The following is a 13,846-nucleotide window of genomic DNA, read 5'->3' as shown; positions in this document are numbered from 1 at the left end:
GACCCCTCTGGTCCCAGCTAGCAAGCCATAACTTCCACCAAGCAACCCATCCAGACTACCCAGATACCTCGACTTAGCAACATGCACGCGTCCATGGTAAAGAAGTATCCATCCTACCCCGAAAAACAACAAAGCTCATAGCCGTGAGCTGCAAAATCCCACCATGTATACAAAGTAAAATGCCGCTCAGTCCATGTACCATACTGTAGCATGCCAAAGGGAAAAGGATGAAAAACAAAGAAAGCCTTGGAACTTTTTCAATGCGCCGATGCCATGGCGCAAAGTGGAAAAAGAGAAATCTAATGATGCGAGACTTGCGAATGACTCGAAGAAGAAAAAAAGGCCCAAATCTTGAAACATGACCCTAACGCCTGATGGTGGACGTAACAAAACACTGTTCCACCGCCGCCGTTGACCCAGATATTTGGTGCAGAAAAGTCCTCGTTACACATCAACTCGTTCGGTACCCTTGGCTTACCGTTCAACAAAGCACCGGAATAGCTTGACTTGCCAAGGGATATCGACAATCTCTCGAGCGGTCAGACGACACTCAATCACACTTTCTCCTCCGTCTTGGCCTTCTTCGCCTCGCTCTCACCCTCTTGCTTTTCTCCTGGCCGGTCGCCGTTTCCGCTTCCCGCATCCGGCGCGCTCCTTTTGATGCCCGCCATTGTTGATGGCGCTGGCGCTGGCGAGGGAGACTTGCCCGAGAAAGCAGTTCGGATTGCAGACGGTGCTGGACGAGGGCTAGGCGCAGCCGAGGTCACCGGAGTTCCGTTTTTGGGGCTGCCACCAAGCGGCGTGAGAGCTTCAACTGGAGGTGGCACCGGCGTGCTAGTGCCGTTGTTGCGGGGAGGTAAAGCTTGAGGTTGCGGCACAGAGGGTCTGGTGTCCATTGCCTGAGGAGCATGTGCGGATGGCACGGGTGCTCGTGGAGCAGATCCTGACATCTGCATGGGTGCCACAGGCGCTGAGCCACTCTGCGGAGGACTTGCCGACTTTGGCACAGCATTCGCCGTGGACATCGTTCCACTGGGGTGCGCAGGTTGAGCATGAGTATTCATGGGGGCAGTCGGAACTGAGTGGTGTGCCGTGCCAGGCTGAGGTTGAACTTGATGCGCTTGGTGAGGGAGCGGGCTTTGGCTTGGCCCCTGGCCTGGAGATGCGTGCATCAATTTTGTACTGGCTGCTGCAGCCTGGGCAGGATTGGATGCTGATGCAGGAGCAGGACTTGGAGCGGGTGGATTGGCCTGTGGTGGGTTCTGACCAGGCGCAGAAGCAGCTGTCGCTGGGGACGTGGAACTCTGAGGCAATGGACCGGTATGGGGCTGCGCTTGATTTGGAGCGTGAGCCACGGGCGCTGGTCCTGGAACTGAGGCCTGGGGCGGTTTGCCAATTTTGCTCTCTGCCTGGTCCAGCACATATCCGTACTTGAACTTCTTCATCATCTCTTTGACTGCATTCTCAATGTCCTTCTCATCCTTGAGGTCGTCCTTCTCCTTCTGGTCCATTTGCTCCACTGGCTTCTGGTTTTGGTAGCGCTCTGGGTGCAATGCTCGCTCAAGACCGCGATCCGTCAACTCAGCAATCTCGTTCTTTGTAAGAGTACGGCTTAACTTGTTGTGGGCGTGGCGGAGGTAGTGGTCGCGGAAGGAGTTGAGGAGAACCGCGTAGGGAGCGCTGTCAGAGTACAGGTCCGGCTTGCGAGGTGGCAAAGGCTCCATGCCGTGCTGGTTGGACTGGTTGGACACTCCCATTGGCGGTTTCGCCTGTGCCGGTTGCTGAGCATGTTGGGAATAGGGCGTCTGGCCAGCTTGCGGAGGTTGACCATAAGGAGGACGGGGCGCGTAGGCCGTGGGAGCTGCACCGGACTGGTACGAAGGTGGGCCTGACGTTGGGGCATATGGCGATGGAGAAGGTCCCGCGGTCGAGTAAGCACCAGCAGCAGTTGGATGAGTCGAGCTGCTGGACGCAGGCGGATACGCACTTTGAGAGGCGGCAGGAGGTTGACCGTACGCCGAGCCATAGGGGCTTGGGTAGGGTGGTCTGGCTCCTGGAGCTCCATACGGAGACTGGTGTGCAGGTCTCGGCTGCGCTGCCTGTCCCAAGGGTTGTCCGCCGTACGGTGATTGGTAGGTCCTTTGCTGGGCACCAGCTTGAGGCTGTCCGGGTGCTCCCGGAGGCCTTGGAGGGTAAGGAACGGATGGGTGACCGTAAGGAGGCATGCCACCCTGTGGATAACCATAGGGGGATGGATGAGCGCCAGGATAGTAAGGCCTTGGTTGAGTTTGAGGAGGCGGGGTCACTCGCTTGCGTCTTTCTTTTTCGATAGAGACGCCGGGGTTGATGGCCCACATCCAACCCTTGCCTTCCTTCTCGGCCTTCCGGAAAGCCTCGTGTTGGCCTAGGTTGTGACGAACGCTACTCTGCCAGCCAGTCGTGCTGGTCTTGAACTTGTAGTACGGGTACTTGCGTTCGATGGCAGCATAGATCTGCTGAAGGTTGAGCTTGCCTTCTTTGGAGTTCGAAATGGCTTCATGGATGAGCACAACGTAGTTGGCTGCTGGACGTTGCAGCTGCTCCTCCGTGTAGTCAGACTCCTTCATCTCTGGCGAAGGCGAACGCAAAGGCCTTGAAATCTTGACAGACTTCTTCTCCGCGTTCTGGTCACCACCTTCAACAGTAGCACCCTCGCCCTCGGGTCCCTCACTTTTGATCTTCTTCTCTGCCGACTTGCCGTCACCTTCCCTGCTTTCCTTGCGAGGTCTCGAGAGATCAACCTTTGACAAGTCGCCAGGATCGAGGCCAAGTTTGCGCGCCTTTTCTGCCTCCTTTTTGCGTCTGAGGATCTCAGCCTTTTCACGCTTGGACATAATACCATCCTTGGGAGGACGACCGGGACCCTTTTTCCTTTCAATGACAGTGCCAGGCTCCAGACCCAGCCGCTCCGCTTCTTCGGCAGTCAGAACACGCCTGCCACTGCTGTCCTTGTTGGGCTGCGCATCAGGTTTCTTTTCTGCTGGCTTGGCCTCTTCTTCGACCTCGCCTTCGGGCTTCGCGTCCGGTGGAGGGACCTCTGTGCTAGGCTTGGGAATATCCTCAGGCGGAACAATGGTGACTTGAGACTTGGCCTCATCCTCCTTCCTCTCTTTGGGTGGCTTCTCGACCGTCTTGGCTGGGGCCTTGGATGGAGCCTTGGACGGCATCTTTGAGGCTGTTTTAGAAGCAGTCTTGGAGGCGACCTTCTCTTTCTCCTTCTTCTCCTTCTTCTCCTTCTTCTTTTCCTCTCTCTCCCGTTCCTTCTCTTGCTTCTCGAGCTCCCGCTCCCGTGCAAGCTCTTCAGATTTCTCCTTGGCTTGCGGCTTCGGCGCCGACTTGCCAGAGATTTTGGCCTCCCGCTTGGCCTTGAGCTTGTCTTTCTTCTTTTTCTTCTTGATGCCAGCCTCAGATCTCGGCCTTGCCTTGGATTCGGGCCTCTTGTCCTTTGATGGGGCTTTGAGTTTCAGCTTCAACTTCACCTTGGGTTGGCGCGGCTGTTGCTCTTGGTAGTCATCCTCAAGATCGTCATCATCACCAGAAAACTCCTCTTCCGAAGCCCATCCATAGGCAGGGTTGTATTCGTAGTGGTTGTTGAAGCCATAGTCGTCTTCACTCTCGTCCTCGGGCACGATACTCTGGCCGCGGCCATCCTCAAAGTTCAGACTTATGCCACCACTGATGCTGTCCGTCTCAGACTGCACATCTTCGTCGGCAGGATCGTTGGGAAGCCTGAATGTGATGCGAACAGCGCCAATCTGTATGACGTCACCATCGTCGAGTGATACTGCATCGTCGGATGGCACAAAGTGATCATTGTTAAGGAAAGCGCCGTTGCGGCCGAGCACCTTCATTTCGAAACAGCCCTTGTCGAAGCTGTAGTAAATCTTGAGGTGCTTTCGGGAAATTCCCTTGTGACCGATGGGTCCGTCGTCAGACATGGGAGGGTGAATGGGAACGAGGGGTACTTCGTGAGGGTCGGGGAGCAGCGAGCCGCTGTCCTGCTGGTTGGACACCATTGCAAGGTCGTTGTAGTTGATCGGCTCAAACACGTCGTGGGGGGTGGCGATGGAGCCGATGCGAGAGGGTCTTTGGGAAGAGGAGCTGTTCGACTTGTTTTCCTTTTTCTTTTTTCGTTTCCGAGGTGCAACGTCAACGTGATAGTCGTCTCCGCCCATGATTCCTCCACACTCGCTCAGATTGCTGCGGCAGATGCTGGCGACACTGGGAGCGGAGGGCCGCATAGGTGTCTGAGGACGCTCTCCCATGTCGTCGCTCTCCTGCTGATTTCGCCTTCTCATTTCTTGCTTGAAGGCACGGGCATCTCGTCCCAGCTCGACTGCGTATGTCGTCACGTAAAAGTCTCCATCGGGAAATTCGAGCTTGGCGAAAGCGCATTGCCGTTCTTCGTCCAAGTTGGCGAGTGCTGTTGCCGGAGAACCCATCTGACCGTAGCCAAGGACGTCTGGATGCACCCCTAGAGCACTAGAGGGCTGGACATCCATACTGCCCCAGTTGAAGTCGGGGTTGCCGTTCATCCCGTTGAGCAGTGCGCGTGTGGTATCTACCACACTACCCAAAGTCGCTGGTTGTGACGGGGCGGTGACATGCGCTGTATTGGCAACCTCGAGGGAATCGTTGTTCTGGGCAGCGGAGATGTCGTCGTTTTGGAGGTTCTCGACAGGGTTGTTGGGGACAGATATGTTGGGGGGAGGTTCGCCGGCGGGCTCGTTGGAAGGTTCAGGTTCAGGTTGTGGTTCTGGGTTTGGCACGTCGGGTGCAGGAGTTGTTTGGATTTCCTGCAAGTCTTGAGTTTGTGTGTGTACATCTGCAGGCGCATCCGGCGCTTGCTCCTTCTCTTCACCAGCAGTTGCCTGGGCTTGCACATGTGCGCTTTCTTGGGCGGGCAGTTTATCCGTATCGACCGGCGCGTCCTCGACAAGTTTGGGCGAGGGCGCGCTCTGCTCCTGCTCTTGCCGGGCGGGCGGGCAAGAGTCAGAGCCTTCCCCCTCCTTGACAACTCCTTCCATAGGGTCCATGGTCTGGTCGGGCGGGCGCTCGGGCGTGTTTGTCGCATTTTCCGTCATGACGGCGGCTTCAGCATGGGCATCTTGGGTCGCGGTATCCGTGGGTCGCGCATACGATTCGAGCGATTCTGGGGGCGCAGCAGCCGGTGGGGAGTGCTGCCCGCGATTTGGGACTACGGACATGCGCTTTGGATGCGCGGGTGAGGCGGTCAGGGCAATGTAAAGCGCTTGGGATGTGCTGCCTCCAGTCTTGGACGCGCAGAGCGGCGGCGGTTGGGTCAGGCCTGGAAATCTAATGCTTTGCCGAAGTCATGCCGCTGGTTATGGCCGGCGGACCTGACTTTCCTCTGGCGCCCCGTTTCCGCTCGCCCCAAATCACAAGTTTTTCTGGACTGAACCAAACAAACAAGTGGTGCGGAGAAACTCTGCCGCCAAGGGGAGCCGCTACTGCTACCGTGAGCCAGAATTGCTTCAAGTCTCTCGTAGACGGGACTCAGGTCATCGTGCACAGACGACGCTCCTCCCCTCACCCCACCGGGCAGACTTGGATGGTCGACCGGCCCACCTCTGCTGAAAATTGCATCGCCTGCAAAAAGACCCTGGACACGTACATGCCACCAAAAGGGAAGAAGAAAGATTCTACGCCGGCGGCGTCAAAGGCTGCGCCGACGTCATCGACCGAGCAGAAACCTCCGAATTGGCCGCCATTCAGGCCGTTGATCCCTTCGTCTGACTTGAGTCTTCAACAAGTTCTACCCGGTCAGATTGTGACGATCCCGAACTTTTGGCCTGCGTCCCTTTGTAAGACGTATGTGTCTTTTCTGGCATCGCTCCCCTTGACCACGACACCGGGCAAGCCCAAGAAGGGAGAAGCGGTGCGTGTAAATGATCGTTTTCAACTCCAGGACCCTGTTTTCGCCAAGCGACTTTGGGAGGAGACGTGCCTGAGAGATCTTGTCCTGGGTACTGTGGAGACAGAAGATGGAATGTCGCTGTCGCCCGATGAGCGAAAAGATCTCTGGGGAGGCCAAGTTGTCGGGCTGAATCCCAACATACGGATTTACCGATATGGCAGAGGTCAATTTTTCGACCAACATTGTAAGTTGAAGATTGGTGAAGATTGGAGTGAGAAGCCATCTTACGGAAAACAGATGACGACTTTAACAATGTGGTAATTCCTGGCGATCCAGCTATTCAAGCGCGGACAACGTGGACTTTACTCCTCTACTTGACATCCCCAGCAACGGGATGTATCGGTGGCGAGACTGTCTTCTACCCAGAGCCTCCCAAGGGCCGTTCCAAGAGAGATCCGCCGCCGGAACCTCTGGCAGTTGGTTTGGAGGTTGGTCTTGCCCTCCTGCACAGGCACGGGGCCGAGTGCATGTTGCACGAAGGTCGGGAAGTTCTGGCCGGCGAGAAATGGGTCATACGCAGCGACCTTTGCGTACAAAGGTAGACCTACGACTGCCGCCGAATATTTGCGCTTATTGGTCTAGCATCATATCCAGCAATTGGTCCGACTTTCCGTTGCGGGTGTTGGATGGCTTAGAGTCAGACTTCATAGCTCGTGACCTTGGCACCACTGAGTCTACAATGATCCAATGACTGTTCTGTGGTCTCTCCATTAGTTCAAATATAAGCAGATGAGGGGGTTAAGGTCAGCACCATGTTGGCATGCCCAAGAGAAACGAGCATGATTGAAGCAATGCAGGTGGAATAGATACTGCTCCAAAGAACTGGTCATGGTTTACACATGTCGAGATTTTGAAATGCACCTTAGCACTCAGACCAAGAGAGGGGCACAATGTCAATAGACATGCACATTCGAATTTCTTATATTCCATGGTGTTCTTGGTGGGCGCGGTAGCGATTTGGGAGCTGGCCTTGGCGCCAGTCGCCAGTCGACGTGGAGCATCCTTGCACGGTACGACAAGCGCGTCAACCTCAGTTGCAACGCGACAACACCAGACATCGACGCCCACGCACCGTGCCAATTCCACCCCAGCCTTTCCCCAGCTGAAGCTACACACGGACCATCTCGAAGCTCGTCGCGTCGAGCTGCTGCCTTTGCCCGCTCTCACCGCCAATCCAAACGCCGCGACAACACCACACACAGCCCACGCTTGACATGGCCAGCTCAAGGCTACTCAACGCTCCCATTGTGATTGACAATGGCAGTGGAACGATACGAGCGGGCTTCGCCGGTCAAGACATACCCAAATGCTACTTCAATTCGTGGGTCGGCCGGCCAAAACACGTTCGAGCGCTAGCCGGAGCTCTCGAGGGCGATTTCTTTATCGGCAAAAAAGCAGACGGCCTCAAGGGCCTGCTCAAAATCAACTACCCGCTAGAGCATGGCGTCGTCACGGACTGGGACGACATGGAGAGGATATGGCAGTACCTGTACACGGAAGAGCTGAAGACTGTGAGCGAGGATGTATGTGTCATCTTTTGGCGGTTTTCGAGACTTTTTTCTCTCCCGCTAACGCACCCCACTCTTTAGCATCCGGTGCTTTTGACAGAGGCTCCCCTCAATCCACGCACCAATCGCGACACGGCGGCCCAAATCCTCTTCGAAACTTTCAATGTTCCCGCCCTGTACACATCGATACAAGCCGTCCTGTCATTGTACGCTTCCGGTCGGACAACTGGTGTGGTGCTCGATGCCGGCGATGGTGTATCGCACGCTGTGCCCGTGTTTCAAGGATTCCAGATCGCCAATGCCATTCAGAGAATAGACATTGCTGGCCGAGACGTGACGGACTACCTGCAGACGCTGTTGAGAAAGAGCGGCTACGTGTTCCACACGAGCGCGGAGAAGGAGATTGTCAAGGACATCAAGCAGCAGCATTCATATGTCTGCCTCGACCCTATCAAGGAGGAAAAGGAGTGGACGGGTAGCACGGCCAGAGCAAACGAGAAGAGCATCGACTACAGACTGCCAGACGGACAAAGACTCAAGGTAGGTGCCCGGACCCCCAAAAAATCACGCAGCAATGGTTTGACCAAGATTGGTTGCAGGTCGGTGCGGAGAGGTTCCGCGCCCCCGAGATTCTTTTCAACCCCGAGCTCATCGGTTCGGAATGGCAAGGGGTGCACCAGATGGTGGTGACGGCTATAAATAGGACGGACTTGGACCTCCGAAAGGACCTCTACTCGAGCATCGTGCTGTCAGGAGGGTGCACGCTCACCAAGGGGTTCGGCGACAGGTTACTGCACGAGATTCAGCGGCTGGCGGTTCGCGACATGAAGATCAGAATATCGGCACCTCCTGAGAGAATATACACCACGTGGACAGGTGGAAGCATTCTGGCTGGACTGAGCACGTTCAAGAAGGTGAGCAGAGCGTCCCAACAAATTGAGCGTCAATGAGCTAACGCGGGGCGCAGATGTGGGTGGAGAAGGACGAGTGGCAGGAGAATCCGGACATCATCCACACCAAGTTTGCTTCGTGAGGGACTCGGTGGGATTACGTGTGGGTGTCCAGGCTTTTTCTTGGGAGGGGAAGAGGCCGGTCATGTCGGTTACGCACATGGTTCGCCCGAGCATCCCTTGGCTCCGGGGGCTAGTTTTCCCCCGCATTTTGCGCATGACGAGGTGTTTCTCTTAGCAAATGGCGAATCCCTCTGGACGGCGTTGTGGCGGGAGTTGCAACACAATACCCTGGCGTTCTGTTTTGGTTTGGGCCATGTCGTGAGCACTGGCGGGGTTTTACGCAATTGCGAGGTTATATGATGCAGTAGATGCAGGTAGGCGCGCAGGCAAGCACCGCCGTGTGGTCAGGGACAGGAACCGGTGTGCCTGTCGGATGGTTGGCTGGGGTAGGGAGAGGAGGAAAATCTGGGGAAGGGCGCTAGGGTGATGCCGAGGAGCTTGATGATGAGTGGCAGGGCGACCAAGGAGAGGAGGAGCAAATAGTGACGGATGAGGCTCGACGGGAAGTTTTGGACGGGCCCAGAGTTTCGATTTGGACGACGCTGTGACGGCCAGCGAGATCTGGCATCAGCGTGACTTTGTGGTTGAATTGTTTGTCGACCCGTCACAGAAGCTGTAGAGGGCACGCGTGGACGGCGGGTGATGAGGATGATTCACGTTATTTTGGCATTACCCCATAGTTTCGAGGGCTTAGGTAACAGAAACGGGCTGGGCCAGCACGGGACCAGCAATCCTTGGTTGACGTGTTCCAGGCGCCGAGCCTGACTACCAGCCCTACACCCCAAGCTGCAAAGCGCCATCCCCAAGCTGCAAAGCGTCATCGTGACCTGACGGCGAAATCGATGCAAATTTTCGGGGGCTTTTAGGGGCCCCGAGCTATAAAACTCTGCTGCCGCTGCAGTCACCAACTTCACGATATCTTCAATTCCAAGCTCAAAATCGTCCAGAGACAACTCTGAAAGCATCTACAAACCCTCAAACACTTGTGTATTCCTCTTCGGGACTCCAAAGCACCCTTATCTACCCGTTTCGAAAATCCTCTTACCCCTTTCGGACGAAATCGCAACGCTTGCGGGAACTTTCGGAACACAGCGCCGCTACCGGAATCTCATATCAAACACCAACACCATGACCAACACCATTCACCGTGCCTTCTCCATTACGGAGCCACATCCTTCGGTGCCATCAAACACCACCTACATCCACACTGGCCGTGGTGGTGCTGGCAACGCAACCCGCATCTCTTCCAAGGATGTCACTGCCGGTCCCACCGCTACCGGCCCGGCATCGCGCGTCAACCTCAAGCTGCCGAAGCCCCCAACCAGCGGCCACTTTCTGACTGGTCGTGGCGGCGCTGGCAACGTGCACCGCGAGCGTACCATCTTCAGCTTCGACGAAGAACTCCGCCAGGAGCAGCGCCTTCAAGCCAACGCGGCGCCCATTTACTCAACGGGCCGTGGTGGCAGCGGCAACATGATTGATGACAAGAAGCCCTCCAACTACCGCAAGACCTCGGCAAGCTCGACCATGAGCAGCGACAGTGCCGACAGCAGCTCGTCACAGCGCGGCCGCCGCAGCTACGAGACCGCCCGCAACTGGTTGACCACGCTCAACCGCACCCTGTCGGCACGCAACTAAGCCAACACAATCCGACTTTACTCTTTCGGCTTCATCACTTCGCTTCTCAATGCGGCGGCGGGCTGGTTCTGACTCCCGCTTCTTCAAGCATGGGCTTCGGTCCAACCCCTTTTGATCTTTACTCGTACTATGTTTATTGCATCACCCTTCTCCCGACCTAGGAGGGGTTGCGCATTTTTGTTTCATTTGCATTTCAACATGGATGCTCGGGCCAATATGCCCGAGTAGGCGTCGACCCGGCATGGGCATGGATGGATGGGAGGAAAGGAACAAACAAAAGTTGACTGATTTTACAACCGACGAGGAGCTAGCCAAGGCAGCTCCTCGTGTAGAGGGCCTTCTACACGACGATTTTCCTTTTCATTTACAACCAGCGGCGGATATACCCAGATACCCCGGTGAGGGCGCCAGTGAAGCTCTGGCATCTTTTCCTGTCTCTGTCCTCGTACTATGTAGCGACAGTCGAATCAATAGAACCGATGCGTAGTGGTTCTTTACATCATTTTAGAGTTTGAATTGTTTGCATATGCCACGTGAGACGAGTGACAGGCAGGGAGCAGGCAGGCAGCCAGCCGTTGCAGTAGTTTTTCCGGACCCATGGCGTTGGGCCAGGAACCAGAAAGGTCGAGAAGGAGAGAATTGCTCACAACCCGGGACAAGCCACTGATCAAACTCTGCAGCGTCAAGGCCAACACCAACCGCTCCGACCAGCAAGCCACTGACGCGACGCAGACGAAAAGTCTTGAAAGATGGAGATGATTGAGTCAAGAGTCGACTATGCCGCAACCGAGGTGCGGGATGGAAGAAAATCGTAGCCGCGCGCGGGAGGCGCCGAGGCTGAAGAGAGAAAATTTAGCACAACTGACGTCGATCCAGCCGAGGCCTCCAGCTTTGCAGCCACACTTCGCTCCATCTTCCATCGTTAAACCCGTGGACGGCTTGTCAACAGCGACTGGGCGAAGATGACCAACTCTGCCTTCTGTCGCCGTCCATGATTCCATGATGCTCAATCCACGGCCGTAACACCCGCCATCTCGTCCGCCGCGTCGTCACGGTTTGCACATCAATATGATTTCAACCGGAACAATGGCATTTCTAGCAGCAGAGCACGAGCACTCGAGCTTCCGCCGAACATCGAGAGAGATCGTGGCGGTGCGGATTACTGAACGACCAACTTCCTCCTTGGGCGCCCCAGGGACGTGATTGTAAATGTTTTCTCGACCAGACTCTGCTTTGCCGTGGCCATTATTGGTCCATGGTCATTGAAGCACAGCGCATCGCACCCGGGCCGCACCACGGCAGTTCTTTTCTTGTTGGCAGCGGGCAGCGGGCAGCGGGCCGCGCTGAGATTCAGATCACCCTGCGACTCGAACCAGTCCAGCACAGGATCAACATCAACCAGACGGTGAGGTGAAGAGTTGCTGGCAGCTAGCACTACCGTTAGCAACTCCCATAGCACCAGAAACACCTCTCCATGCCAAATCCGAGGCCCCGAGCTCCCACCAAAGCAGCGCCGCCATGCCGACGTTTCGGCAGTCTCAAGGCCGCTGCTGGTCGAGGCTGCGGCATCGTCAAGCACGCAACTCGAGCCTCCAGAGTCGAGGCTCCACAGACCCGGTGTCTTTTTTCCTCAACACCGGCCGCTGAAACCGCAAAACGACCCGCAAGCCGGCAAGCAGGACCGACTCCAGTCGCGCTCTAAAATTTTGTCAAAGCTCCTCTCCCATTTTCAGTCTTCTTTCCCGAAGTTGTTATGCTACCAGAAAAAAATTTGTTGCCCACCGTTGGCCTTGACCCGCACAGTAGCCACGGCCACGCCATGTTGCAGCTTGCCGTTGGTTGCCGTTTTGCCTGCGGTTGATCAGCCTCCTATCCGTATCTCTCGGATCTAGGAAGGACCTTGGCCGTGCAGGGTCTGTTCCAACGTCATGGATACGCTGGCTAACATTTTGTCAGCGGTCAACGAGGCATTGACGCCGCCGTTATCTTTTCTGCTATATATCCTCTTCCCTCTCCTGCTGGCCTCGTCCGTCTTCTGCACCCCAGTTCCTTTTGAGATACCCAGATTTTTCTGTTTTCCGCCGCCTCAATACCTTCGCCATGCCTTCCTTCACTGTCTACAAGGGCTCCCAGAGCGGTGCCATCGTCAAGGCCACGACTGAGCGTCCCGCTCTCTCTGGTGACGAGGTTCTCGTCAAGGTCACTGCCTCCGGTCTCTGCGGTACTGACCTCCACTACAAGACCGTCGACATGGCCCTCGGCCACGAGGGTGTCGGTGTCGTCTCTGAGGTCGGTCCCCAGGTCAAGAGCTTGAAGACTGGCGACCGCGTCGGCTGGGGCTACCAGCACGACAACTGCGCTTCCTGCGACCAGTGCCAGACCGGCCGTGAGGTCTACTGCGGCGAGCGCGCCATGGTATGTTTACTCCGCGACAATTGCTGTTGAGCAGGTTGCTGATATACTCTAAGTTCGGCTACGCCGACCTCGACCAGGGCTCCTTCGCTGAGGCCGGTGTCTGGCGCGAGGCTTTCCTCTTCAAGATCCCCGACGGCCTGACCGACGCTGAGGCTGCTCCCCTCCAGTGCGGTGGTGCTACCGTCTGGACTTGCTTCGACGACTACAACATTCCCCCCACGGCTCGCGTTGGTGTTCTGGGTATTGGCGGTCTTGGTCACCTTGCTATCCAATTCGCTGCCAAGCGTGGTAACGACGTTGTCGTCTTCTCCGGCACCGACTCGAAGAAGCAGGAGGCTTTCAACCTTGGCGCCAACGAGTTCTACGCCACCAAGGGCCTGACTGAGCTCAACATTGGCAAGAAGCTCGACGCTCTCCTCGTCTGCACCAGCGCCCACATTGGTACGTCTATATTTCCAGAAAAGGATCCGCGGTCCGGAGATGGTGTACTAACAACGAAATCAAACAGACTGGGCCACCTACTTCCCCATCATGGCTCCCAACAGCATCATGTTCCCCCTTTCCGTCGAGTCGGGCGACCTCGTCATCCCCTACATGCCCCTCCTGACCCAGGGCATCACTGTCCAGGGCACCATCGTCGCCAGCCGCGCCACCCACCGCCGCATGCTCGAGTTCGCCGCCCGCCACGGCGTCAAGCCCATGCTCAACACCTTCCCCATGACCGTCGAGGGCATCGAGACCGCCTGCAAGACTCTCGACGAGGGCAAGATGCGCTACCGTGGTGTCCTCCTGCCCCAGTAGATGCATTTTCTGCTGTGGCAGTAGGAAGGCGGTGGTGGCTGCTTTGATACCAGAATCGTTACATTTTTGAGCGAAAGCGAGGACGGCTTCTTTCTTCATCATCTTGACGCCGAGTTGTTTCCTTCTACCTTTATATTACGACACATTTACACTTTAGACGGACGAAAAAAACGCAATGCTTGCAAAGGACATAGACGGGCATAGACAAAGAGCAATTAAGGGGATGGCACTAGCCTAACATCTCAACTTTGGATCTTTCACGCATAGACGGCGAAGCATCTAGACAATCAAGAGCAAGAATTCAACGGTACTCATTTTGGTCCATCTCATCATGACGTCACAAGTCGTACCTTCATGTTTGGCACAGCTCCAGATGTGACAATATCCCGCTGAAGTCTCACTGTTCGGAAAGGCTTCTAACCAGAAACCCCAAACATATCACCGACATCTCAAACCATCACTTCTCCACAAGAGCCTAGCCCCATCCCATCTGC

At 56.0% G+C, this 13,846-nt stretch overlaps 5 protein-coding genes across 5 annotated transcripts; 4 read left to right on the top strand and 1 right to left on the bottom strand.

Moving 5' to 3' along the window:
• Positions 1-2,838: 2,838 nt before the first annotated feature.
• Positions 2,839-3,318, bottom strand: BKA78DRAFT_316959 (uncharacterized protein; the record flags this gene model as incomplete). The annotated part of the gene is made up of 1 exon (XM_066888672.1): positions 2,839-3,318. A coding segment is annotated over exon 1 (368 nt), but the record flags the coding sequence as incomplete, so codon positions are not given.
• Positions 3,319-5,674: 2,356 nt separating this feature from the next.
• On the top strand, positions 5,675-6,519 carry BKA78DRAFT_252005 (uncharacterized protein; the record flags this gene model as incomplete). Its single annotated transcript, XM_066884696.1, has 3 exons — positions 5,675-6,031; positions 6,071-6,176; positions 6,215-6,519. 3 exons carry the CDS (start codon positions 5,675-5,677, stop codon positions 6,517-6,519), a joined length of 768 nt encoding a protein of 255 aa, XP_066743509.1.
• A 672-nt stretch (positions 6,520-7,191) lies between these two features.
• BKA78DRAFT_353713 (alpha-centractin) lies at positions 7,192-8,518 on the top strand (the record flags this gene model as incomplete). The annotated part of the gene is made up of 4 exons (XM_066891601.1): positions 7,192-7,500; positions 7,567-8,025; positions 8,085-8,399; positions 8,453-8,518. 4 exons carry the CDS (start codon positions 7,192-7,194, stop codon positions 8,516-8,518), a joined length of 1,149 nt encoding a protein of 382 aa, XP_066743508.1.
• A 1,108-nt stretch (positions 8,519-9,626) lies between these two features.
• BKA78DRAFT_296516 (uncharacterized protein) lies at positions 9,627-10,136 on the top strand (the record flags this gene model as incomplete). The annotated part of the gene is made up of 1 exon (XM_066886630.1): positions 9,627-10,136. The coding sequence occupies one exon, from the start codon at positions 9,627-9,629 to the stop codon at positions 10,134-10,136; it is 510 nt and encodes a 169-aa protein (XP_066743507.1).
• A 2,100-nt stretch (positions 10,137-12,236) lies between these two features.
• On the top strand, positions 12,237-13,352 carry BKA78DRAFT_252969 (chaperonin 10-like protein; the record flags this gene model as incomplete). The annotated part of the gene is made up of 3 exons (XM_066884776.1): positions 12,237-12,551; positions 12,605-12,992; positions 13,060-13,352. 3 exons carry the CDS (start codon positions 12,237-12,239, stop codon positions 13,350-13,352), a joined length of 996 nt encoding a protein of 331 aa, XP_066743506.1.
• Positions 13,353-13,846: the final 494 nt, after the last annotated feature.

This window comes from Phyllosticta capitalensis (assembly GCF_038381095.1).
Source record: "Phyllosticta capitalensis strain CBS 128856 chromosome Unknown BKA78scaffold_6, whole genome shotgun sequence".
In the NCBI taxonomy this organism is placed as follows: Eukaryota; Fungi; Ascomycota; class Dothideomycetes; order Botryosphaeriales; family Phyllostictaceae; genus Phyllosticta; species Phyllosticta capitalensis.
This window is presented reverse-complemented; position numbering and strand designations above follow the sequence as displayed.